At 40.5% G+C, this 26,839-nt stretch overlaps 1 protein-coding gene across 1 annotated transcript in view; it reads left to right on the top strand.

The window, feature by feature from the left end:
• Window positions 1-26,839, top strand: part of RASSF3 (Ras association domain family member 3) — a 97,975-nt gene that overhangs the window by 54,685 nt on the left and 16,451 nt on the right. Inside the window, exon 2 of the mRNA XM_027854156.1 lies at window positions 21,698-21,805. Coding sequence (XP_027709957.1) covers window positions 21,698-21,805 — 108 coding nt within the window. The remainder of the gene's footprint in view (window positions 1-21,697; window positions 21,806-26,839) is intronic.

Here is a 26,839-nt window from a genome sequence, read left to right as displayed (position 1 = left end):
ATAGAGTTCAAATTGGTTAACAGTAGCAAATTCTTCAAGAACACTCTAAAAATACTCTAACAACAGCATTTGGCAAAGATAACTTAAGTAAATTTCAAAGTTACTTGATAGACAGTTTACTTACATTGTAACCAATATATTAACGCAATGACAATTATGATAAATTCCTCCAGAATTGTAGTTGGTCGGATTTCTTAAGTCTTTCAAAGCTGGGTTTTTTTTTTTTAAAGCATCGTTATTATTTAAATTGTTTTTCTGTTTCTACTCAGTTCACTCTGGATCAGTTCATATAAATCTTTTCATGTTTCTCTGAAACTGTCCCTCTCATCATTCCTTACAGCACAGTAGTTTTCCATTATGTTCATATATAAGAATTTCTTCAGTTATCCCTCATTTGATGAGAACCCTTGAGTTTCCAGTCCTTTGCTTTAACAAAGAACATCTATAAATATTTTTGCATGGTTTGATCCTTTTCCTCTTTCGTTGATTTTGGTGGATTTTGCATAGTTTTGTGACTTTTTGATCGTTGTTCCAAGTTGATTTCCAGAATGTCCAGCCATTACTGTTAAGGCTTTCCAGATGAATTAAATTTTGAGTCTTTTGAGATTCCATAGTCTTTGTGTAAAGATAGAGTACCAGTTTCTATAATGGCATTCCTGATGTAGTATGGTGGTATCATAGGAGTTAAGAGTTGCAATGGTGCTATGGCTTAGCACTGGAAGACCTAATCACATATAAGGAACCCAAGTGACTTTGGGCGAGTCACCTTCCACTTCCCACCTCCCCTACTGGTCTTAGTTTCTTTATCTGTAAAAATGGGGATAATAATTATACTAACTTAATGGGTTTATTGTGAGGATGGTGTTGTTCGATTGTTTTCAGTTGTGTGCAACTCTTTGTGACCCCATTTGGGGTTTTCTTGGCAAAGATACTGGAGTAGTTTGTCATTTCCTTCTCCAGCTCATTTTACACATGAGGAAACTGAGGCAAACTGAGGTAAGTGACTTGCTTAAGGTTGGACAGCTGGTGTCTGAGGCTGGATTGGAACATAGGTCTTCCTGACTCTGGGACTGGTGCTCTATCCGCTGAGCCACTTAGCTGCCCTGTACGATTTGAAAGCAATAGAAATAATATTTTTTCTGGAGTCAGGAAGACTTATCATCCTGAATTAAAATTTGGTCTCAGACACTTCCTAGCCATGTGACCCTGGGTAAGTCTTTTCACCCTGTTTGCCTCAGTTTTCTCATCTGTAAAAGGAGTTGGGAAGGAAATGGCAAACCACTCCAATATCTCTACCAAGAAAATCTCAAAATGGGGTCATGAAGAGTCAGACACGACTGAAAAACAACAAAGATGGTCTCTGAGATCCCATCCGATTCTAGGTGTATGATCCTGATATTAGATCATATTGCCTTCATTTTTACAGGTGAGAAAAGTGAGACCCAGAGAGGTTGAGTCACCTGTACATGGTTCCCCAGGTGGCAGGTAGTAAAGCAGATGCCTTATCCAGGGCTCTTTCCTCTAGTGGCTTGCGAATAGGGTCCAGTCTCCCAAATTCATGCTTAGTCTTTTATTCACAGACCATGCAGCTGCTTCTTCCTTCGATATCCAGCCCTAGGCCTGTATCTTGTCTTTCATATAGTCTGGGCTGTTTACATTTTGTTGGCGGCTCCACAAGGAATTCTTCCATTAGCAGATGTCCCTTTCTGGAACTTCAAAAATCTTAAGGCTTCAGAAAAGTATGATTCAGCTATTGCTGAAATTTAGGATAACATTTGAGGAGGAGAGATGGCTCTGAAGAAAATGGAAGGAAGATCTGAATCAAAAGCATGTCTCCATTAAGCTTACTTTGAAATAGCTACTTGGAGAATGATTGGAAATCTTGGAATCATCCATGTAAGGGTTTTTTTTCACTCCTTGGTAGTAGGTAGTGGCAGTTCAGAATGCTTTTAAAATTCCAAAATTTCTCACTCTGGCCAAGACATTCTTTGAGTACTTCTGTATTAGTCAAAGTTTGGTGCTAAGGGAGAGAGCTACAGTTTCTTCTTCTGTAAAATGAGGCACTTGGAATATTGTCCCAAAGAAGAGTTAATTGAGTGTATCTGTATTTTTAGCTCTGAATTTATGGTTCTGTGAAGCCATCAGCAGAGAAATAGGGTGCCATGTGTTATATTTAGGTAGGTAGGTAAGTATGTAGGAGTAGGTAGGAAGTTGGATGGATGGATGGATGGATGGGTATACATATACAGGTGTGTGTATTCAGTGATGTGTTGGATTTTGTTTAGCTGTTTTTATTTGTTACAAGTAAGGGTTTAATCTCAGTGTGGGTGGTATATCCAGAGATGACTGGGATATAAAAAACAAAAATCATCAAATTTTATTATTTTTAATTAGGAATTGGACTAGATAATCTTTTACAGTGACACAGTAGATAGAGTGCTGCCTGGAAGCAGGAAGACTGAGACCTGAGTTCAAATCCAGCTTCAGACGCTTATCAGCCATGTGACCTTGGGCAAGTCCTTTAAGTGCTGTCTGCCTCAAGTTTCTTCAGCTGTAAAATAATGATAATTATAGTACCTATCTTGCAAGGTTGTTGTGAGATTCAAATAAGTCCTTGCGTTTAGCCCCTTTCTAGCCTGGAAATTATACTTGCCTGGGCTTGTATGCCTTGTTCGATAAGGCCTCCTGCCCTGGCTAGAGAATGCTAGTCTTTCCTCTGATACATGGTGCCCAGAGCTGCTCTACCGTCAGAACAGGAGTTGATCTAAGGAAAGGTGGAGTCCTAGCAGCACTTCCTTGTGGCTGGCCCTTTCCTGTGTATACAGAGGAGGAAAAGGACTGTTTTGAAAAGAACCCAAGAAATATTTGAACTTTCACTTCCAAAAGGAATACTATTTTAAATTATAATTAATTTAAAAATAAATAAAAATTCTGTTACCTTAGTTTCTAGGGCTAGGAGAGTTTCTAGATTCTAGGAGAGTTTTCCACACTTAGAAATTTGTCAACAGAATACGTGATTCTTGGTTGTTTGTTTTTTCTCGTTTTCACATGTTTTGAGTGATAGTACTGTTTTATTTTCAGGGGTGGAGAAGAGAGATTCATACTTGTTTTTACCATATTTTCATCTCTTTGATCTATCTCAGATATTACCGTGCTTAGAGTCCTAGTATCTATGAGTGCAAATGGTTCTCCGCTGTCAGCCAAGTTCTTAAGATCATAATTGTACAACTGAAAAAGGATGTTAAAGGTAAACCCCTCCCTCATTTATTAGAGGAAGAAACAGATCCAAGGTGGGTGACTGTGACTTGCCCAGGGTCGCACAGATCTGCAACTCTTTTTCACTTGTAGCCTACAAGACAGAGAGCTAAGAGTACTTTGCTTCCTTCCCATCTGGGAGAAGGAGGGGCTGAACCCTCCCAAACCACACCTGTGTGTTGGCTGCAAGGTGGGACCTTCCCTGCTGGTACCTGCCCTTTCTCTTACCCCTCTCCGCAGTTCCTCAGGGCCTAGTCCTTGACCAATGGACCCCTTGTCCTCCGCTACCTCTCTGTATCTGGAATCTGGACTGAGGAAGGTGCACATAGCCACACCCTGTTATAACAAGAGACTCACTAAAAAGGAAACCCTAAATGCAGCTAAAAATTCTGCCTGTTGAGGGATTTATTCAAATGTAGGAAATGTTAATAAAATCATGAATAAAATCATAACAGCTCGTTAAGCCCCCAGATGGCCTTTCTCTTTCAGACTGGAAAAGAAACTTCCCAGCTGCTTAAATTCTGCTTAAATTAATCGAAGAAGAGCGGGTGGCTTTCTCCTTAATTTCCCTTACACCTCCAGCTGGGAGGGGAGGGGGACCCCCACTGTATAAACAGACAAGACACAGCATTCAGGATCTGTCATAGATTTTATACAAAGTTGGGGAGGATATAAAGGAAGAATAAACATAAATATAAAGGAAAAACAGGAAACAGGGAAAAATATAAAATATAAAATAAAAAAAAAACAGGAAAAATATAAAGGAACAATAAAGCATATCAAAGAAACTAGTCCTAAATGGATGCCACCTGGTCATCATGGCCGGAGGGGAGGGAGGGGACAAACAAAACAAAACAATAAACCTTCCCAGAGTTTCCTCCCTGACGCCTCCCTGAGATAGATCAGAGTTCTTTTTGTCGATAAAGTGGGAACTGAGGTTCATTGAAGCCAGTCCCCAGTTCCCATCACCATAGCACGTGATTGCCCTGGTACATCTCTGCCCTCGGATTTCTGCCCCACGTCACCCTCGTCCCCTCCCTCATTTCAGTAAACTCCAGTGACTCCCTATTACCTCCAGGGTCAAATACTCTGTCTTTTAAAGTCCTTCATGACCTAGTTCTTTTCTACCTTTCCAGTCTTCTCTTTCCTTACCCCCATGTCCTCTGTGATCCAGGGACTTGCTAAAATTCCTTGTACAAAGACATTCCTCAGTAATAGCGGCCTCCTTTCTGTTCCTACTACAAGACATGCCTCTTTACTTCATACATTTTCAGCGATGCGGCATCCTGGCTGTTTCATGAACAGGACACTCCATCTTTTGTCTCTTGGCATTTTCTCTTGTTGTTCCCCATGCCTGGAACTCCCTTCCCTCTACTCCTACTACTGATCTCCCTGGTTTCCTTTAAGTCCCAACAAAATCCCCATCTTCTATAGGAAGGCTTTGCCAGCCCCTCTTAATTCTAGTGCCTTCCTTCTATAATTTTTTCCTGTTTATCCTGTATATAGTTTGCTTTGTATGTATTTGTTTGCGTGTTGTCTCCCCCATTAGATTGTAAACTCCTTGAGGGCAGGGACTGTTTTTTTGCCTCTTTTTGTATCCCTAATATGTGCACAGTTCCTGGCACATAATAGGTGCTTAATGAATGTTGATTGATTTTCACTGGCTGTCCTCCATGACTGCAATTCTCTTCCTCCTAGCTTTTCTGGCTTCCTTTTAAGGTCCAACTAAAATCTCACTTTCTGCAAGAAACCTTCACGGTTCTTTTTAACACTAATGCCTTACCTTTGGGGTTAGCCTCAAATCATCCTGTATACATAGTTGTTTGCATGTTATTTCTGCCTATTAGACTGTAAGCTCCCTAAGTGCAGGGACCATGTTTCTGCCTTATTTGTATCTCCAGTGCACAGCACATAGTAGGCACTTAATAAATGTTTGTGGACTTCATCCTCTCAAAGCAATTTCTCTCTTTTTAAATTTCTGCCGTCACTTTGCCAGTCGTGATCCCTCCCTTCTTCCCCAGAGTAGCAAACTACACCTTGTAAAACGCCTTCCTAAGGTTCCGACACAGCTTGCAGGCTAACTCGTGCCCTAATTATGCTTTTAAAAAAATTATCGATGTTTTTCTGGACACACTGCCCCTTCCACTGTCCCTCTCTTTCCCTACAGGAATTGAACCCCTTCCTCCTACAAAAGAAAACAGTGAAGTGAAACACAATACTCTGATTCTGTCAGCTTTCTTAGACCAGTAGTAATAGCCAGGATTCTACCCCAGCTCCCCAGACTCCAGATCCTTCCCCCACCACTATACCAGGCTCTTCTCTAGTTTATTAGTTTTTGCTGAGGTTGACAATTCTCTTTTCGTCATGTACCTTTTCTGTATTACAATGTTCCCCCATTAGGGGATGTTATCCTATCAGGAAAGCAACGGATCCTTTAAATTGTCTTAGATTTAGTTTTCTGTTCCTAAAGCTTCTGTGGGGTCTGTGGGGGTGTTAAGCTACTTTTTAGAAGTGCTGAAGAACCATTTTGAGGGAGGAAGAGTAGACTGACCATTGCAGCAGTCATATCAAGATCGTTGTGTTCAAAATCTGTTTACTGATCTTTGAACGTCCTTATTTCCTCGGGAGCGGATTATGGCCCGACCAGCATTCCTATCCATTTGTCTCATTTAATTTTATTTCTAGACCAGCTAGGTGGCACAAGCTTCGAGCGCTGGGCTCGAAGCCAGGAAGGCTCATCTTCCTGATTTCAAATCTAGCCTCAGATGCTTCCTAATGGCTGTGTGACCCTGGCAAGTCATTTAACCCTGTTTGCCTCAGTTTCCTTATTTGTAAAATGAGCTGGAAAAGGAAATGGCAAACCATTCCAGTATCTCTACCAAGAAAACCCCAAATGGACTCACAACTGAAAAAAAAAAAAAAACTGAACAACAGAATTTTATTTCTTGGCCTAAACTTCTGATATCCTCAGTATAAGAAATCTCCAGCAAGATGAATGAATGAAATTTTAAAAAGCATTTATTAAGTGCTATGATAAGCATTAGGGATACAAATTTAACAGCCACCATACTCTACTAGGCAGAGACAATATATAGGGAATTATCAATGGCTAAGGAGTGGATATTTTGACTCGTAAAAGTAGTTATGGTTAGTGGGGGCATATTGACATGCTCCAGGTGTAATAAGTGCATTAATCAGATTATGGCTTCAGAAGGGGGGTGTGCCTAGAAGGAACCTGCCCTTTCAACACAGCAGCAAGGCAGCTATGACAGCCAGAGCCAGTCTTCAGTATTGGGCCCCAAGGGGGACTCACCAGTCAGACCTGTGGAGGCCCAGGGTAGATCTGGGCATCCAGTCTGTAACTTATAGACTGAGGAAGTTGCCTGGGACTGTTTGTTAAGGTATTTGTCCAAGGTCATGCAGCCAGAATGTGTTAGAGGCACCTAATTTAGGCCTGTCTGATTCCAAAGCTGTTGAATTACACCCTGCTGCCCCTTATCCTTATTCATAATGTTATAAAAATCCACTTTCTTTTTTAACTTCAGTATCTAGGCAATCAACGAGCATTTATTAAAGTACCTAGCATGGGCAGGACCTTAACTGTTTCTAGCTATGGAGAATGTTTGTGAGTTTGTGTTTATATCAGGCTAGTCGGTTTCTTTAAGCTGACAACCTTGCAAACTTCAGACTGTATGGCAGTTCCTGTTTTGACCTTTAATTGTAAATAAAGATCAGGAGGATTAATGATTCAGTTTTTCCTAAGTAACTGCTTAAGCAGATTCTTTGTGGGGAGGGAAGGCAGCTTGGTTGGATTCAAAAGTACCAGAATGGGATATTATTGTTTTTTCCATTAAAGCTGACTTTTAGTCACATTGCATCTTGAATTGCTATTTTAACTTTTTTGTGTTTGCTTGTTTCCCCACTAGGCTATAGAAAGTCCCTCATGTGAGGGCAAGGGACAGGGTCTGGAGCTATTTTCCATATCTCCCACAGTAACTACTGTGATGTTAACTATATAGGAAATACTTATAGAGAATGTTGAATTGAAATTGGCATTTAGACAGGTACCAAAAACCTTCTTCTGTCTCTGGGGGTTGGTGGTGAAGAAAGAAGAATCAGAGGAGATGAACCAGTTCAAATCAGTCGTTTCAGTCATGTCTGATTCTTTGTGACCCCGTTTGAGGTTTTCTTGGCAAAGATACTGGAGTGGTTCGCATTTCCTTCTCTAGCTTATTTAACAGCTGAGGAAACTCGGACAAACAGGGTTAAGTGACTTGCCCAGGGTCACACAGCTAGTTAGTGTCTAAGGCTGGATTTGAACTTGGGAAGAAAAGTTTTCCTGACTCCAGACCTGGCACTCTATCCACTGCACCACCTAGCTGCCTTGCTTTAATCTGTTTTTCAAGCTCAGCTTAAGGCCACCTTCCTACGTCAGGCTTTTCCTGACTCTCTCGTCCCCAGCTACTAGTACCCTTTTTGTGGGTTTACACCATATGCATTTTAATTTTACGAATATGTGTACATGTTTTCAATGTGAGTTCCTTTAGGGAAGGGTTAGTATTGTTTTTCTTTCCTTCTTCCTTCCTTCCTTCCTTCCTGCTTTACAGTGCCTGACCTATAGCCAGCACTTAATAAATGCTTATTGAGTTTTTGCATACATTCTCTTGATTCTGCTTCTGTACTTTGATTTCCATTGGCTCACATATATACCTTCACATGTTTCTTTAAATTCCTCATATTCATTTTTTCTTTTTTGCACAATACTATCCCATTACCTGAACACACTTTGATTTGTTCAACCATTTTTCCACTGTCTCCTTTTATGTTTGGCTATCACAAAAAACATTGCTATCAGTCTGTAGGACCTTTTTGTCTTTGATTTCTGTTGGGAGTACACACCTGCACAAGTAGGATTATTGGATCAGAGGGTATGACCACTTTTCTTAAGCACTTCCAAGTTGGTTCCCACAAGGGTTGGGATAATCCAAAGCTTCTTACACCCTCATTCTGCAGTGATTTGCTTTGTCGTCCCTATCCTAGCACCAGCCTTCGAACTCAATTAACCTTCCATGATTTCCCAGCTTCCCCAGACTCTGATAACTTGAGTTCTTAGATAGTTCCTTGCCAGGCAGACTGGAGATCTCTTTGTTTCTGACCTCCATTTCTGTTTACTGCCCCTGTTTTACCCCAGATCCTGATCTCTGTGTTTCTGACCTGGGTCTAGTAACCTGATCATGATTCCTTTGCTTTTTGTTCAGTGTTCTTGATTTGGCCTGGATTAACCCAGGCTGTAATGTTTCAGATCCTTAGAAGAGAAGGGGGAAATAGAGATTTCTCAAGGAAAGGACATCCTCTAGTTTGGAAATTGTTTGCTTTGGGTTTTTTGAAGTCCTAACCAGAAGTTTTTGCTTGAATTGCTTATCTTTTTATTATCCCCAGAGTGAGTTTAGTGTCTTGTGGGAAGAGAAAGGTGATGCTTAACGTAAAGTTAACCCCTGGAGTTGTGCTTGAAAATAAATATTCCGCCAAAACAATATTTGTAATTCACAGGTGTCCAGGGCTTGCTTCCCTCTGTAACAGCTAGGAGTATCCAAGTTTCAAGTTCCTTATGATGCAATTTGTGTAGTTTGGCAGAAGCTAAATCTTTACCTCTGCCTAAGTGTTTGTTATGGGGTTGTAGAGGAAAGTACTCTTGATACATTTTGTACCAGGACAGTGCCTTTGAAGGGCAACACCATTGTGGGTGCGGTCTATGATGGAGCAGACATATACACGGGAGTAAGAAGAATGGCTTCTAAAAATACCATCAGAGTAGAAAGCAAAGGGAGTATGGTGTTATTGAAAGACTCCTAAGTGGGGAGTCAAACATGATTTTGTTTTTCTTTTTTTTCCTTTTAATTTATGGAATAAAACAAATATTTCCATAACATAGTATAATAAAAAAGATGATTGCACGTGAAACTGCAAATCTATTATGTATAACTTGCTATTCAAACATGATTTTGTTTGCTATCTGCCCCTAACTTGCTGTGTGACATTGGGCAAGTCACTTTCTCTCTGGGATTACTTACGTATAAAATGTGAGGCTTGGACCCACTAATCTATCTGGAAGGCACCTTTCTTCTCTGACAGTCTGTGTTCAGTGATCTAGTTTCCAGTTATCCAGTTTTTAGCATAGAACCCCCAAACCTTAGACGTTGTGTTGACCAAAATGGTCATGGTGGATATGTGATGCTGCTTGAAGTATGGACTCCATACTGAAATTGATTTTCTTTGCTGTGAAGAGCTGACCTTTGGTTGGCCTATTTGGGAATTACCACCTCCTAGATATCTTTAGTGCTCTGGGGGTATCTTGGTTATTTATTATCAGACCCTTTGAGCCGTCATTCAGATCACATTTGACCAGAAACTCCTGTTCTTTATTTTTGTTTATTATTTATATTATTATTATTGTTTTCCTTTGTTTTTGGACATACCTACATTTTGGGTTTATAGATTCCTGAAAATTGTGACCTCTGTTCAATCATAGGGAAAGCATCCAGAACCTTGTAGTTCTATGAAGACGACATTGGCTACCAAGGCATAGAGATTGGAGGAGGATGGTTGGGTGTGTGCTGGTTATTGTATGTTTGGTTTTATCTGCCTCTTGTTGGCACTGCAGAACATACCAATTTGTTCCACACCTCCAGGTGAATCACATAGAATTCCTTTCCTTTGTATCTAACTTTACCACCTTGAGATTTAAGTCACATAAGACACTTCAATGTCATTTCTTGACTTTAATATACTTTATGAAATAATGTTCTCCCACCCCCACCCCCATCTCCCCCAACTCTCATTGGAGCAGACAAAGATCTAACTTTAAATGAGTGATTAGAATTAGAGGCCCCCAGAGTCACGTTTGAAATCACCATTTATGAAAAGAGCCACATGGCTATTGTATACCATGCTGACCATTTAGAACATACAGAAAGTGAAGGCTTGGTCTCCCTGCCTCACTTCTCTCCCCATTCTAGTCCATTCTCCAGTTAGTTGTCAAATTGATCTTCTGATTGTGTCACCCTTCTATTCAATAAACTTCAGTGGTTTCCTGTCACTTCCAGGCTCAAAGCCTTGCTATTCAAAGCCCTGCATAAAATTGCCCCATCCTACCTTCTCAGTCTTCCTACAGCTTTCAGGTACTTAGCAATACGGTGGGATTGGCTTCTTAGCTATTCTTTGCAAGATACTCCATCTCCAAACTCCTGGTGTTTTCCCTGGCCATCTGTCCTTTATGTCTTCCTCATCGACATCTTCTGGATTCCCTGGCTCTCCTCAAATCTCAGCTAAATCCCATTTTCCACAAGAAGCCTTTCTCCATCCCCTTGAATACCATTGCCTTACCTCCATGGATTATCTCCATTTTATTTTAGCTATGTCTTGTTTGCATGTTTCCTCCCCGATTATACTATGAGCCCCTTGCAAGCAAGGGTTTTCCCCCCTCTTTTGTATCTGCAATATAGGCATATAATAAGTACTTAACAAATGCTTGTTGACTTGTCAAGCCAAAACACTGTATAAGCATCTTACATGAGCAACCCTGTGACAGTGACACAGTATGATCCCCATTTTATAGATTTGAAAGTTGAGGCTCCAATTTAGTGAGTGCTTAGGATCACAGAGCTAGTTGGTAAGTCAAGCACAAAAGCCTTACACACGCCTTCTTTCTTAAAACTTGGGTGTTGATTGCAGGCACAGCTTGGGCTATCTGCATGCACCATCTTAACCGCCTTGAACTAGTCAGTCTTGGATAATGGGGTTATGGGAACAGTGCTGAGTCATTCATTTTACTGTTATAATTAATTAGCAGAGCTGGTTAGAGTTTGGTTTTAGAAGCTTAGAGAGCTCCCGAAAGATATCACATTTCAGAAATGAATAGCAGATCCAGTTACATTTTCGAAAAACTTGTCAGAATAAGCAAGATCTCTAAACCTGGGCGCCTCCTGCGATGGGTCACGGTCACTGAAGTTGTTCCTTCCCCAAGTTTGTTTTCTGGCTCTAAACAAATGAGAAGCTGCAGCACCCAGCCTTATAGGGTAGGTCAGAGTGGGTAATGAAGAGGTTTTTTTTTTTTTTTTTTTAATGAGGTCATGGTTGACCCAGATCAAACTCTTTTTTTTTTTTTTAACGTGTTACAGCTGTAGTTCATTAAACCGGTTGTTACCATTCTGAATCTCTTCTCCTGTGGGTTGCACTCACCATCTATCCTTTTAACTTTCCCAAGCTTAATAAACGTGCTTTTAATGTGCTAAGAATAGCACCTCTTGGAGATAGACTGGGAATACCTGTTCATGACCATCACACTCACTCAGAACTAGTTGATGAGTATTACGTATCATGGGTTTCCATAATGATACGTACTCTCTCCTAGTTGTCCTTCCCACTGGTCTGACCTTTTTCACTTGCCTTTGCTGGAGGGGCCATATGTAGACTCATAATAAATGCTTGTTAAGTGAGTGATTATACTTGTGTATATTTTGTATTCCTTTACTAAAATGTAAGGTCCTTGAGCACTAGGGATGTTCTCTCTCTCTTCTTTCTTTCTTTCTTTCTTTCTTTCTCCCTCCCTCCCTCCCTTTCTTTCTTTCTTCCTTCCTTCCCTTCTTCCTTCCTTCCTTCCTTTCTTCTTTGTATCCCAGCATGTAGCACAGTGCCTTGCATGTGGTAGGTGATTGGTAAACCTCACATCCTCAGTTGCACAAGCCAAGTTACCATGTCCTTTGGCCTATTCCATATGGTAACTTCGCTTGTGCAACTTGGGGATATGAGGTCCACTATTGCTTATCTATGTGAGCCTTTGGACCTTTGTTACACTTGAATTCAGTGAACATAAGCACCTACTGTGTGCAAGGCACTGTGCTACATTCTGGGGATCCAAAGACAAAAAAAAAGTGGAGACCATCCCCAACTCTTAAGTAGCTTACATTCTTTTGAAGGAATACAGAATATACATTAACTGGAGTAATCACTCAATTAACAAGCATTCATTATGGGTCTGTATATGGCCCCTCCAACAAAGGAGATTGGAGAAAGAGAGGTCAGACCAGTAGAAGGATAACAAGGAGAGATATCTAGGAGGAGAGGCAGTGTCAGGTGCAGCAGGATAGGTCAAGAGGGATGATGACCAAGAGGAGGCCATCAGATTGGACACTTAACAGTTTTTTGGTAATTTTGGACAGAGTGGTTTGAGTTGAATGATAAAGTTGGAAGCTCAATTACAAGAGGCTGAGAGGAGGGGAAGTACAGGCATTGAGTGTAGACAGCTTTTTTAGAGTCTTGGATGAGGATGGGAGGAGAGATGTAGGCTGATACGTCGAGGGAGATAGTAGGGTCTGCTGAGGGTTTCTTAAAGATGAGGGAGGCTTGGGGGCATCTTTACAGACAGCAGAAAAAGAGCCAATAAGTAGGGAGCGATTGAAGAGTAAAGAGAGAGGGAGGGTGCTTGTGGGAGCAATACTGGAGAAGAATGGAAAGGATGGAATCTAGGCTAAATTTAAAGGGCTGGCCTTAGTAAGAAGGGCCACCTCTTTATCAGAAACTAAAGTAAAGGTGGCTAGGGTGGATTTCAAAGAGTAGGGGGAAAATTGAGAAGGGAGAAAGTACTGAGAAGTTGGGGGCATGGTCACCTTGTCTGGATTCAAGGAGTAGGTAGCATCTAAGTTGAGCCTTGAAGGAAAAATTGGCAAAGATAATTTCTATAAAAAGGAAAATCAGGGGTGGCTAGGTGGTGCAGTGGATAGAGCACTGGCCTTAGAGTCAAGAGGACCTGAGTTCAGATCCAGCCTCAGATACTTATTAGCTGTGGGATCCTGGTCAAGTCACTTAACCCTGATTGCCTCCAAAAAATAAATTAAAAAAAAAAGGGGAAAATGACAGTTGTTGGAAGTACTGTAGGAAGATGGTAGTAATAATTCACTGATCTTGGAATTGTAAAGATTCTTGAAAGCAGTTTAGAATTATTTTTAAAAAATCACTCAACTGTGCCTATCCTTTTCCCCAGAAATATCACTTCCAGACTTATTATATATCGCAAAAAAGGTCAAAGAAAGAAGAAAAAGATCCATGTGTCTAAAAATATTTATAGCAACATTTTATTACAGGATAAAAACTGGGAACAAAATGGTTGTCCATTAATGGGGAATGGCTGAAACAAATTATGGTGCATCATAAAAAATGATAAAAAGGACTGATTTAGAGAAATCTCAGGAGACTTGTATGAACTGATGAAAAGTGAAGTCAGGAGAAAAACAAATGTAAGACTTCCAACATTATAATGAAAAACAACAATGAAAGGCCGTGATTGTCCCACTGTGATTAATTCCACTTTTATAAGACTGATAATGAATCATGCTGCTCATTTCTTGGCAAAGAGATGATGGACTAGGGGCGCAGAATTAGACTTATGTTTTCAGATACAGCCAGGGTGTGCCTTTGTTTTGTATAAGGATACTGATTTATTAGAAAGGAGGGCTTTTTTAATTTTGCTGGTGGTGAAAATAGTTGGGGAAGTTGGGGTTAGGGGTATTGATACTAAAAGAAGAAAAGAATATCACTAAATAATTTTTTAGAATAGAAAAGAGCAAAAGGCACTTTAGAAAGGAACACATGTAGGGAAACGTGTTAAATTTGAATCATACCAAAAAAATTCAAAACTATACATAATAGGAGAAAAAGAAAAAGACAAGATGTTTAGTTTCATATACAGTACCTTTTTTGGTTTTGAAATGTTTGTATTATTGTTTTTACTAAGTTTATAGTAAAATATATTAAAATGTATTTAATATATTAAAAACCATTTTCCAAGGCTGCATTAGTGGAGATATCTGAAAGGCTAGGCCCAACCCAGGCAAGAGGAGACACTGTAAAATAATACAGAGACGGTGGAAATCCATTCTTTGCTTTAGCTACCTTAATGATTAGCCAATGGCTACCATGAATCTGCTTGCTCAGCGTTTGTACTGAGATACGCGTCAGTGCCAGCAGGCATGAGTCCTCAGCTTGCCAACGACAAGTTCACCAGGGAAAGATCTGAACCAAGCAGCAAACTGAATTTTTAAGGTCAGGAGTAGAGGTTTAGTAGACCCCAGAAACAGCCGCCTGGAACCCATCAGACTAAACAGAATTTGGTTTGTTTGTGTGTTTTGGAGTCCTTTTTCTTTTGAATAATTTATTATTTTAAGAAACAGATGTATAGGTTTTTCTTCTTTATTCATAACCATATGAATTACAGTCCAGATATTCTCAAGAAGTAAAAATGTCTTGACTTCTAGGGGGAAGGGGGGAAGTTCCATGGACAGCTTCTCTGAGGAAAGGATGATCTTTTCAGTTACAGGTGCTGCTGATTTATTCTGCTGTGTGTCTCTGGCAGGACATCCGGCATAAATAATATAATGTGAATATCACTTTGCTTACTGAGTCATCTTTATGAAACAATTTAATTCCGTTAATTGTTAGCATTGAGAAAGGTGAGAACATTGTACTATTAGGCAGTAATCTGATCTGTCTCACAATTATAGCTAATACCATCATTAACATTTATATGGTGCTTACTCCTTTTGATCTTCACAACAACCTGCCAGGTGTGTGTTACTATTATTCCCATTTTGCAGTTGAGGAAATAGAAGCAAACAGAGAGAGGTTGAGTGACTTGCCCAGGGTCACACAGCTAGGAACTGTCTGAGGCTGAATTTGAACTCTGTTCTTCCTGACTCAAGGTCCTGTGCTCTATACATCACATCACCCTATAGCCTTGATCAGGGAACAGTCTAGATCCAGGTTGCTGGATTTGATCCCCATATGCAGGCCATTTAGGCTTGCTCTTTCAGCCACAGATTTCCTCCCTTAAGCCTGGCCAGCTGTCACAACTATGAGCTTTTGACCAAAGGATCTTAGAGTAGCGTGGAACTGGAGGCGTAATATAGGAGAAAGTCAGAGGACCTGAGTTCAAGAACCAGTTCTGCTACTTGCTGTGTGATCTTGGGCAAGTCATTTAACTTCGAGCCTCAGTTTTGTCATCTGTGAAATGGATCTGATGATGTACTCTCTATATCCTTAGATGGCAGTTGTTTGTTGAACCTTAGAGCCCTATATAAATGTGAGTTTATTGCTATTTGTTGTCGTTGTTCAGTTGTATCCAACTCTTTGTGACCCCATTTGGAATTTTCTTGGCAAAGATACTGGAGTGGTTTGTCATTCTCTTCTCCAGCTCATTTTACAGATGAAGAAACTGAGGCAAACAAGGTGAAGTGATTTGCCCAGGGTCACACAACTAGTAAGTTTCTGAGGCTGAATTTGAACTCGGGTCTTTCTGACTCCAGGCCTGGTGCTCTATCTGTTGCACCACCTACCTGCTCTTATTGCTATCGGATAAGTGCGCATCCATCTAGAAAAAACACTTTGTTCAATTCAGCAAGCATTTATAGAGCACCTGCTGCATTTCAGGCTAGTCTCTGAGAATAGAAAGATGAAAATAAAATAGCCCCTGCCTTTATTTTCTACTAAAATTCTTCCTATTTTATGCTGTTCTGCTAAGGAGCTTATGATTTCTGAGGGGAAATGACAATTAGCCATTCTAACAGTAAGTTAGTAGTCTGATAGGGTCATTCATTTTAGAGTTCTAAGGACTACTTTGCAGAGAGGTCTGGAGACTTGAATCCCAAGTCCTTCCATTTATTTCTAAGATAACATTCTTTCTGCTGTGCCATCTTTTAAGTGAAAGATAGCATTGAAAATAAAAAGAATAAAGGGATAGGGTTGAGTGTGTTCTTGGACCTGTCATTTTATGCGGTTTCTATAGAATGGACTGGTTATGACAGTCCTGTGACTGCTGACACGGTCCAGCTTCTCATCCCGTCTTCTCTCCAGGATAATGGGTAAAGACAGTTCCATCTTCTGTGGCATTGGGTGTGCTTCTCATGAGAAAATTCCTGGGGTAACTGCACGTCTGGAGACCAAAGGGACCCCACCCACCAGTCAAGAGACCAGGCTGAGTGAAAAAACAGATTTCACAGGGGATTTGCTTCATGGAAATTTAAACTAGCCCTTGCTGAAAGGACCCCCCTGTGATAGTGGCGAAAGCAGAGACTACAGGAAAGTGGATTGTTTAAAAAGGGACTTGTAAAAACTGACCAAATGTAGACAGACGCTGAGGTGTGGCACCCACACGGGTGGATGCCAATACAAATCACTCATGGCATTCACAAAGAACTTTGCTTTCCTCCTTACCACAGTTAAAGAACAATGTTCATTTTCTTCCTCTAACTTCTATCATATCTTCTTTTTTTCCTTATTCTTTCCCCTTTTTCAATTCTTCTTCCTGTGGTACCCATTTTTCACACTATGTTCCTTTCAGTCTTTTCCCATAGCTTTTCATGAATGAAAAATTGGTTTTTGGTTTTTTTTTTTGCTAGGCAGTGGGTTAAGTGACTTGCCCAGGGTCACACAGCTAGTAAATGTTATGTGTCTGAGGCCAGATTTGAACTTGGGTCCTCCTGAATCCAGAGCCTGTGCTCTATCTACTGCGCCACCTAGCTGCCCCTAAAATTGTGTCTTTTAAAGTTTGAAAATGCTTGCAGGCATTATTTCTTCTAGACACAAATTCTGTCCCTTCTGTTCAAGTTGCACAAGTGGTCAAGTAAGCAATAACATTTGGAGTATTGGGGGAGGGTCTCTTCCTGATTTAGGGGGAACAAAGGTGTTCCGTCTTCTCCAAAAATGATTTCTCCAGGTCTAACACTAAGAAATAATATCAGGAAAATTAATTTTTTAAAAACTGGTGGTGCAGTGGATACAGCATAGCCCCTAGAGTCAGGAGGATCTGAATTCAAATCCCTCCTAAGATGCTTACTAGCTGTGTGGCCCACTTAACCTCAACTGTCTCCAAAAACAAAATAAAAAACTGGGAATGAAAGTTTTTCACTTTTAGAACTCAAACTATATTATAAGAGAAAAGTCACCAAAACTATTTGGAACTGGAAAAGCCAGTCATTGAAAGAAGTTAGATAAGAAAGAATAAGAAATAATTAAATTCAGTAATCTAGTGTTTGATAAATACAAAAACATAAATTACCTACAGATGAGCTCCTCGTTTGCATTCTTAACTTTTAATTTATTTTTTATTTTCCCAAATAATCTTTAAGGTCCCTCTAAATTCTGAAATCCTAATCTTGTTGCTTGACTCAGGATACTTAACCCAGAATAGGGAAATGTTGTGTCTTAAAAAACTAGAAAACAGTATGGCAGAAATTAGGCTTTGATCAACATCTTAATACCATACACCACAATAAATCAAAATGGATATGTGATAGGGGCAGCTAGGTGGTACAGTGGATAGAGCACTGGCCCTGGAGTCAGGAGGACCTGAGTTCAAATCCGGCCTCAGACACTTACTAGCTAGCTGTGTGACCCTGGGCAAGTCACTTAACCCCCATTGCCTCTTTAAAAAAAAAATGGATATGTGATTCAAATATTAAAGATTATTATACTATAACAAGAATTAGAAGAGAATCAGGTCAGGTGCCTTTCATAAAGGTGGCTGAGAGGTGAATTCGAACCAAGTAAGACATAGATGTGATTGAAAAGGTAAACTGGAAGCTGTTTGAATTTATTCTCTTTATATTTATGTATGTACTTATTTGTCTTTTCCATAAAAATATAAGGTCCTTGTGAGTGGAGATTTTTTCCTTCATTTTCTTTCTATCTTGGGGCCTAGCTTGGTGTCTGATACATAATAGGGGCTCAGCAAATGCTTAAAATTAGAACCAGTTTGCAGTTTATTTCTCATGCTGACTTCCTTATATTCCCAGTGTATCGGGGCGCTTTTTAGATTTCATTTGCTTTTTAGTGAATAAAACCCACTTGATTTCTTGATAAGGAGCAGTGGATTTTAGACACATTTCCCTGTTTTGGCTTATATATCCTGAGTCAAGCATAGCTATCTGGACTTTAGAATTTAGAAGAACCTTAGAGATTGTTTGGTCTAGTCCTGATTCAATCTATAGTGTGTGTGTACACACACACACATACACTCTCTCTCTCTTTCTCCCTCTCTCTCTCTCTCTCCTTCTCTCTTTCTCTGTCTCTGTGTGTCTCTCCCTCTCCCCCCTCCCCCCCGCTCTGGAATTAAGAGGGTTTGGGGAAGGCTTCCAGGAGCAGAGCAGAAATTAGAGCCCTGAGCTCTTTACTTTTGGTTCCTCACACATTTTTCTTCTATCCTCACCACCCTGGTAAGATTTTCTTATTATTTCCTGTAGTTATCAGTCAACATTGCTTAGGGAATACCCAAACCTAATGTTAACATCTAAACAAAGCATCATTCAAAAGGATAATAAACATGGTAACAGTAATAACTATTGACATAGATAATTGAAACTTGATTTGAATATGCTTCATATTAAAAAAAGGAAAACAAAAACCAGCCTGAAAGGAATCCACCAGCCCTGCCTTTATAAACCCCACCTGGCTAGTTGCCTTATAAGGCCCACAGAGAGCATCTGGTCCACCTGTGTTAGGTATTGTCTACTCTTTTAATGGTGCTAGTTATAAAAACCTTGAAAATACAGCCATAAATGGGAAATCTGAAAGGATTTCCAAGGTGTATTCTCTCCCTTCCTTCTGCTCCCGTCCTCTCTCAATTCCTTGAGAGCAGAATTTATTCATTTTCGTCCATTTTCCTTTAGCACCATGCCTTGCCACATGGTGAGTACTTAAAAAAAAAAATTAAATTCAGTAGAACAGTGGTTACTCCCAACCCAACCTTGAAAGCAGCATCTGATTCCTGTGGTCTGCCCTTCTTTCGGCATAAATGCCATTTGGTTATCCTTGTTCCCCATCTTGAATTAGGTAAACTCTAGTGTATATATAGGCCAAAAGGCCTTAAGAAATGATGAAAGTAGAAACAAAACCTTTCCCAGGAGGAAGAAGAAAAACAGCCTTGTTTTCCACTTCTCTGTGATGGAGAGAATGGTGAATACGTGTTGTTTCTCTGAGGTGTTGTAGAAATCCTTGCTAATAAAGGAGAATGAATTTTCTGACCTGGGCATTCTGAGCAGCTATTTGAATCCACAGTCTTTGTGCCTAACCAAAGACTCCTGAAAAGAAGATTTTTGGGGGATGGTGGTGATTGACTCCTCCCTGGCAAATTAGAAATGACTGCAAGAGACATTAGGCATAGACATTCCTGATGAAAGCCGTGGAGTGAGCATATGCTTTTGAGTTGGTCTTCTTTCCCCAGAGTTAAACCAAATGCTGACCTTACATGCCTTAAGCAAGGTAGTGCCCAAGCCGGCTTTTCTTCACAGGGAATGGGCTGGCACTCCCACTTGGTTCCTCTCTCCAAGTCTTAAACAACCCTGAGCTTGAGAACCAAAGGACAATTTCAGGCTATATATGGTGTTGGTGTGAGTATGGTACTGTAGTAGAAATGCTTAGGGTATTTATAACCCTGGTTGCTGCACTGACAGGATTGGGAACAAATGGTAGGTTGGATAACATCCAACCATGAGGATTGGGTTTGTGCAAGCGTGAAGTGTCTGGGTTGTAGGAAACAAGTGTTCGAAAGCTTCATAGGGAGGTGGGTGGGGAAGAAATGGTTTAATCCAAATTTTAATTGCTCTTTATACAATCGAACTGATTATTTCTAGACTACGTCCGTGACTGCTTTTTAATCTGCTGCCACTTCCTTTTATCCCAATTTTTTTTTTTAAATGAGAAATCGTTTCTCTTGAGTTTTAAAACCTCAAATAATGTTCCCAACCCTGGCAGTCTGTGAGGGATAAGGTGATTGTGATTACATTTCAATCATTATTTAATGCTCTGGGTCTTTGGGTATTTCTATAGTCGGCTCAAAGCAATTTGCATACATTACCTCCCTTTAGTGGATAGAATGATAGACTGGGAGTCTCAGTAATCATGAAGACCTGAGTTTGAATCCTGCCTCAGATACTTAGTGGCTATATGACCCTAAGCAAGTCAATTACCCTCAGCCTTCCTTATCTGTATAATAAAGATAATGCGAGTATCTACCTCCCAAGGTGGTTGTGAAGATAAAAGGAAATTGTGTATGTAAACTGCCTTACAAATCTTAAAGCACTCCATAAGTGTTAGCTATTACTCTGTTTACTGATTGATTTTTTTAGTGATATTTAATTTTAGTGATTCCCCACAATAGTTAGCTATGTTTCCTGAAAGTCCCCATTTTGTTTTGTTTTGTTTTAGAATGCTAAGGCACATTTGGGGTAGCTGCTTGCGTGAGAGAGAGTGTGTGTGTGTGTGTGTGTGTGTGTGTGTGTAGTGACGCAGTGGGTAGAATGCCAGACCTGGAGTCAGGAAGACTCATCTTCCTGAATTCAAATCTGTCCTCAGACAGTTACTACTCATGTGATCCTAGGCACACATTTTTTGTTTGCCTCAGTCTCCTCATCTGTAAAAAAATGAGCTAGAAAAGGAAATGACTAGGCCTGGAGTCAGGAATACCTTGAGTTCAAATCCAGCCCCAGACACTGACTAGTTATGTGACCCTGAGCAAGTAACTTAACTCGGTTTGCCTCAGTTTCCTCATCTGTAAAATGAGCTGAAGAGGGAAATGGCAGACCACTTTAGTATCTTTGCCAAGAAAACCCCAAATCAGTTCACAAAGTGTCAGACCCGACTCAGAAGACTGAACAACAATAAAAGAACACCTGATCTTCAACTTGGGGAAAAGTATGGTTTAGTGGGAAAGGCACAAGACTTCTTTTTGAGCACAGCTCTGCTCCTACCTTGCTGTGTGACTGTGGGTCAATCTTTTACCTTCTCTGAGCCTCACTTTATTTATCTGTAAAAGAGGAGTTTGGATTAGAGGACCTTCCATAGACCTGTGGTCTGTGATCACGATGATCCCTGATTATATGACTTCCTTGTAACCTGAGGTTCAGGAAATTAAATTGCCCTTTGCACGTAATATGATTATTTTCCAGTCGATATTTATTGATTTGCCATCCTCCCCTCTGGAGGGGAGTAGCAGATCTGGAACATCCAGATTCATGAATTCTTCTGGGGGCTAGGGATGGGGGGGTGCTTTTGAAATACTGCATTAAATATTGTTAGTCTAGATCAGAGAAGGAAGTAATTTAGCTGTCTACTTGGGCAGAATGGTTTCTCGTACCAAGAACTGACTGTTTAGCAGGAGGGATTTTGAAACAAATGCCACATGTATCAATGTGGTTTGAGAGTCTGCTTTTAAATACGCAGGGCCGGTGGACGCTCGATGGCTGAGAACTGCAGCTGGGTTGGGAGATGTGGGGTGTGGGGTGTGTATCAAGGTTAAATGCACCAAGGTTGTTCTTCCTGGAATGTAAAAGGAACCCTGGCTTATCGAATTTTGTCTCAGATTGCTAATGGGTGGTGTGATTTGTTTTTCTTTTAGGATGTTGAGAAAGAGAAGGAAACCCACAATTATCTTAGCAAAGAAGAAATCAAAGAGAAGGTTCACAACTACAATTTAGCTGTTACAGACAAATTGAAGATGACCTTGGTAAGAGTCTCACTTTTACAGTTTTGGTTAATGTGAACAATTAGTACATTTTTTGAATCTCAGGATAAAAATTAGCAGTGGTCTGATGTTCCAGAGTAGATGTGCCATGGAAGCTGAACTCTTTCTCATCCTTCACATTGTTCTGTAGGCCTGTTGGCCTGCCCTGAAGTTTGGGGGGAAAATTCTCATCTTGGGTCCTCTTAAAAAGCAATGCACTGTATTAAGATTTGGACTTTTAAAGAGTTCTGCACATCATCAAAGGATCTTCAATAAAAGTTTAATCAGTGCCAACCTGTTCAATAGGTGGTAATTCGGTTTGTAACAAGACCCCCAGTAATTCTGTCTTGTGAAGATAAACTTGAAAGTGTCAAGGAAAGAGATATTATGCCTGGAGTATGGAATGTGATCAAGTTGGAATGTCTGTCATCTCAACAGGGCTTTTGGGGTGTGTGTGTGTGGGCACACACGCGTGCCCACATAGTATGTAATATTCAGCTATCAGTAGATTGCATAATTTTTCATGCTCACAGGAAGAAAATAAAGAAAGATTTCTTACCAGATTAAAAATGTTAAGCTTTCTACAACACTGTATCTTATAATTCTGTTTAGAGTTGTTACAAGAGGAAGTGGGGGGGTGGTTGGAATAAGGGCTTTGGATGATAATGAGTTGACAAGATCCAATAAATCAACATGCATTTATTAAGTACCTGCTATGTGCTTTCAGGCATCTAATGGCTCAGTGGATAGAGTGCCCACTTGGAGTCAGGAAGACTCATCTTCCTGAGTTCAAATCCATCCTCAGACACTTACTAGATATGTGACACTGGGCAAGTCACTTAACCCTGTTTGCCTCAGTTTTCTCATCTGTCAAATCAGCTGGAGAAGAAAATGTTAAATCTTTCCAGGATATTTGCCAAGAAGATCCCAAATGGGGTCACAAAGAGTCAAACATGACTGAGAATGACTGGCCAACTATGTGTTAGGCAGGGGGGATACAGAGTATAACCAAAATATGGAACATCCCCTACTCTTAATTAGTTTATTACTTTATTGGGAGTTTATTATTTAATTGAAATAAATATATGAATATGCATAAAATAAATATAGAGAAAGGGTCTGGACCTGTGATTTCATTGGAAAAGGGAACTTCTAGGTGAGTAAAGTTCATCTATAAAGGTCGACACCTTCTCTGCAGCTTAAAAATGATTGATGACCCCTTCTCCAAAGAGTTTTTGTTTATGTGAGTTACATCTATCAATATTTACCATATTAGAAATTACAGCATCTTAGCATTAAGAAAGTAGTTTTGACGTCATGGACCCCCTACAAGGGCTTTGGGGAACCGGACCCCTTGACGTCCCTGGATCACACTTTGAGACCACTGCTCTAGGCAGCTTTGAAAGACTCTTAGAGGCCAAAACAGTAACCTCTGGCCTAGAACACAGAGAGGGTAAGTTACTTGCCTAGGGTTACAAAGTTGGGACTTGAACCCAGGTCTTTCTTTCTGGCTTCAGGGTCAGCTCTGTCCAAATGCATGATTGCCTCTCATACAGAGCAAATAGAAAGAAAATAAAATATAAGTGGGTTGAGAAGGAGGTGTTAGCAGTTGGGAGGATCATGCTGCATCTTGAAGGAAGAAGGGAAATCAACGAAGGAAAGGTGAGGCAGGAGGAATGACCAGTGCGAAGGCATGAAGATGGGAGGTGAGATTGTCATGGAAAGAACAGAGAGAAGAACATTTGGGCTGCATTGAAGAACCCAAGAGGAGCGTACAATAAATCTGGTCACGATCATTCTGGGCCGTGTTGTAAAGAGCTTTAAAAGCTAAATAGAGGAGCTTACATTTGTCACAGTCAGATCCACAATTAGGGCAACTCACTTGGGAAGGTGAGTGGAAGGAGGATGGGTTTGAGTGGGGAGAGAGGTTATGATGGCCTAAGGAAATGGGCAGCTCTGTGAGCTTATTGATGCTGTGGACGTAGAAACAGAAAGATCTGGCCCTGATTGGCTACAGAGGGGTGAGGGAAGGCAAAGAGTTGAGGATAACCCCAAGGTTATAAATTTGGACACTGGGCGATTGAGGCTGCCTTAAACAGGGATAAGGATGTTTGGAAGAACCGAGGGCTTGGGAGGGAAGATGGGTTTTGTTTTGAATGTGTGGAGTTTGAGATGTCTCTAAGGACATTGATTTGAAAATGCCAGATAGGCTATAGATAGATAGGTATAATGCACACTTAGATACAGATAGATATACTTAGATAAACATATGTGTATGTGCATACATACACTCATATATACATATATACACACATACACACCTATCTATATATGCGCATACACATACATTATATAGCTTGTTTGTACGTATCTGTCTGCTTCCAGTCACCCCATCAGATTCTGAGCTCCTTGAGGGCAGAGACTGTCTTTTACTTCTTTTTGTCTCCCCAGCACTTAGCATAATAGTAGGCACGTAAAAAAAATGTTTCTTGACTGACTGATACTCATTTTTGTTGTTGTTCGGTTGTTTCAGTTGCATCTGACTCTTTATGACCCCATTTGAGATTTTATTGGCAAAGGTACTAGAGTGGTTTGCCATTTCCTTCTCTAGCTTATTTTGCAGGTGAAGAACTAAGGCAGACAGGGTTAAGTGACTTGCACAGGGTCACACAGCTAGTAAGTATCTGAGGATGGATTTGAACTCAAGAAAATGAGCTTCCTGACTCCAGGCCTGGCACTTTGTCCACATCCACATCCGTATATGCGTGTGTACAGATACGTATATATGTATACATATATGTAGATGTAGATATCATCTGCATAGGGATAGTAGTTAAAACTGTGAGCACTGATGAGATCACCAAGGGACAGTATCGAGAAGGGAGAAGAGGGAGCCCAGGATAGAACCTTGGAGAACACCCATAGTTAGGGGGCATGATATGGATGATAAAGCCGCAGAGGAAACTGAAGAGGAGCAGTCAGTTATAGCTGAGAGAAGAACCAGGGGAGAGTGGTGTCCTGAAAACCCAGAAAGGAGAGAGTGAGTATCCAGCAGGGAGAAGGTGGTCAAATGCAGTAGAGAGGTCAAGAAAGACAAGGACTAAGACCAGACCCTCAGGTTTGGAAGTTAGATCAGTGTTAACTCTGGAAAGAGCAATTTTATTTGAGGGGTGTGTTCAGGAGCTTGATTGTAAAGGGTTGAGGAGATGGAGATGACGAGGGTAGATAGCTTTTTCTTTGGAGTTTGACTGAGAATGAAAAGAAAGGAAAGATTGAGATCCATAGCATGAGAGGATAGTGATGTCTTGTGGGTTTTTTTTTTTTAAGGCTCCAATAACAGAGCAAAAAATTTAAGTCACTTTTCTCTGAACCTGGCCAGTCCACACATTTTCGTTTCTTTACTTCAGGATGTGTTGGTTTCAGTTTCTTCCTCTTCATTTTTTTCCTCTTTCCCCCTTCCTCATCTTCTTTTCCCTCTTTTTACATGGAAAGTCATACCCTTACATGTGGGTGCTCTGTCCAAAGGAATATAAATTTTGGTCGCTTATACTTCTCAAGGTATCTTGGCTTTTGGGAGCTAGATTTTTTTCTTCTCTATTTATTTATTCTATCATTTTTTGAGATACTGGGACAATTAACTCTTGTCTCATGTAGTTTTCATTTATAATCTCTTGAAATATAGCTCTGAAAAACCAGGCTTTCCTAAAGTCCATTGTGATTCAAATGAAGCTACTTGACTATGCCTTTAAACCCAAATCACTCTGGCTTTCACTGATTGGCCAGTAATAGGTCCCAGCCCAAGCCTCACTTGCTGGTTTTTTTTTTGTTTTGTTTTGTTTTGTCTTTTTTGTTGTTGTTGTTGTTTTTTTGGGGGGGGGGGGGGGGAGTTTGATTGCTCAGAGTGAGTGTAAATAGCGACTGTTTCTGGCCAGAAACTCTAAGGGTCTTCCCATCCCAGATCCATTGTTTTGTGAAGGCAAACTAGGCCATCTTTTGTTTCAATTCTTACCTAGCTTTTTAATTATTGAATGGTTGTTGCCTCAGACAACTGAGACCTGGGAAAACTTTGGCTTAAGAAGGCCATGGTCTCCCACTGCATCCAGGACCATTGCCAGTCTTCTTGACCTGTGTCTTGCCACTGGACTCTGATGACTTTGGAAGAGTGGGGCTGATGACTTTGCACAGTTCTGCCTCACTTAAATCCATTCACTTGCAAGTCAAGACATCACCTGTGATGTTATTGGTCCTCTTCAAGCACTAAGAACGAACAACAACAATAACAACAAAAAAGTCCTCTTCTTCTCCCCTCCCCCCTTTTGATAGCCTGGTAGGCCCCTGAAGCTGCCTTTCTCCTAGCTACAAACAATCAGGGTTCAACCTCAGGTTAACCCAGTTCAAGCAGGCTCTGTCAAATTCGCTGCCGTCTTTGATAGAACCTTTGGAACCATGGCTACTCTCCCAGAGGTGACTTTATCAAGGACACGAGCAAAGAGAACCCCAATTTTCTTTATTGTGTTAGTCCCTTAAACTACCCAAAGGATCATAGATCTAGGCCTTGAAAAGACCCTAAAAGCCCTCTAAACTTGTCTGCCTCCTACCTTTCCTGTCTTAAGCCTAACTTATCCAAGCACTGTAATTCAGTGACAGCAATTTCCTTGCAGTTTCTTGAAAAAGATACCAGACTCTGGTCATTTTCACTAGCTGTACTCCATGTCCCCTCATCTCTGCTCCTGGCTTCCCTCGCTTGCCTAGCTAAAATCCCAATTTTTTTCTCTTTTCTCCCTTCCTTCTTCTCTTTTCTTTTTCTTTTTTCTTTTTTTGGTGATCTGAAAATTTTCCATTTGTTAATGTTTTCCAGGTCATCATTTTAAAATAAATATATATATTTTAACCCCCAATTACATGTTAAAACAGTTTTTAACATTTTTTTAAAAAAAGTTTTGAGTTCCAAATTCTATCCCTTTCTCCCTCCCTCCCCTACTCTTTCCCTAAGGTGGTAGGCAATCTGATACAGATTATACGTGTGCAATCATGTAA

The sequence above is a fragment of the Vombatus ursinus genome, unplaced genomic scaffold (genome assembly GCF_900497805.2).
Source record: "Vombatus ursinus unplaced genomic scaffold, bare-nosed wombat genome assembly UNPS02010320.1, whole genome shotgun sequence".
In the NCBI taxonomy this organism is placed as follows: domain Eukaryota; kingdom Metazoa; phylum Chordata; class Mammalia; order Diprotodontia; family Vombatidae; genus Vombatus; species Vombatus ursinus.
Note: the sequence above shows the minus strand (reverse complement) of the source record. Positions and strands in the feature narration are given on the sequence as shown.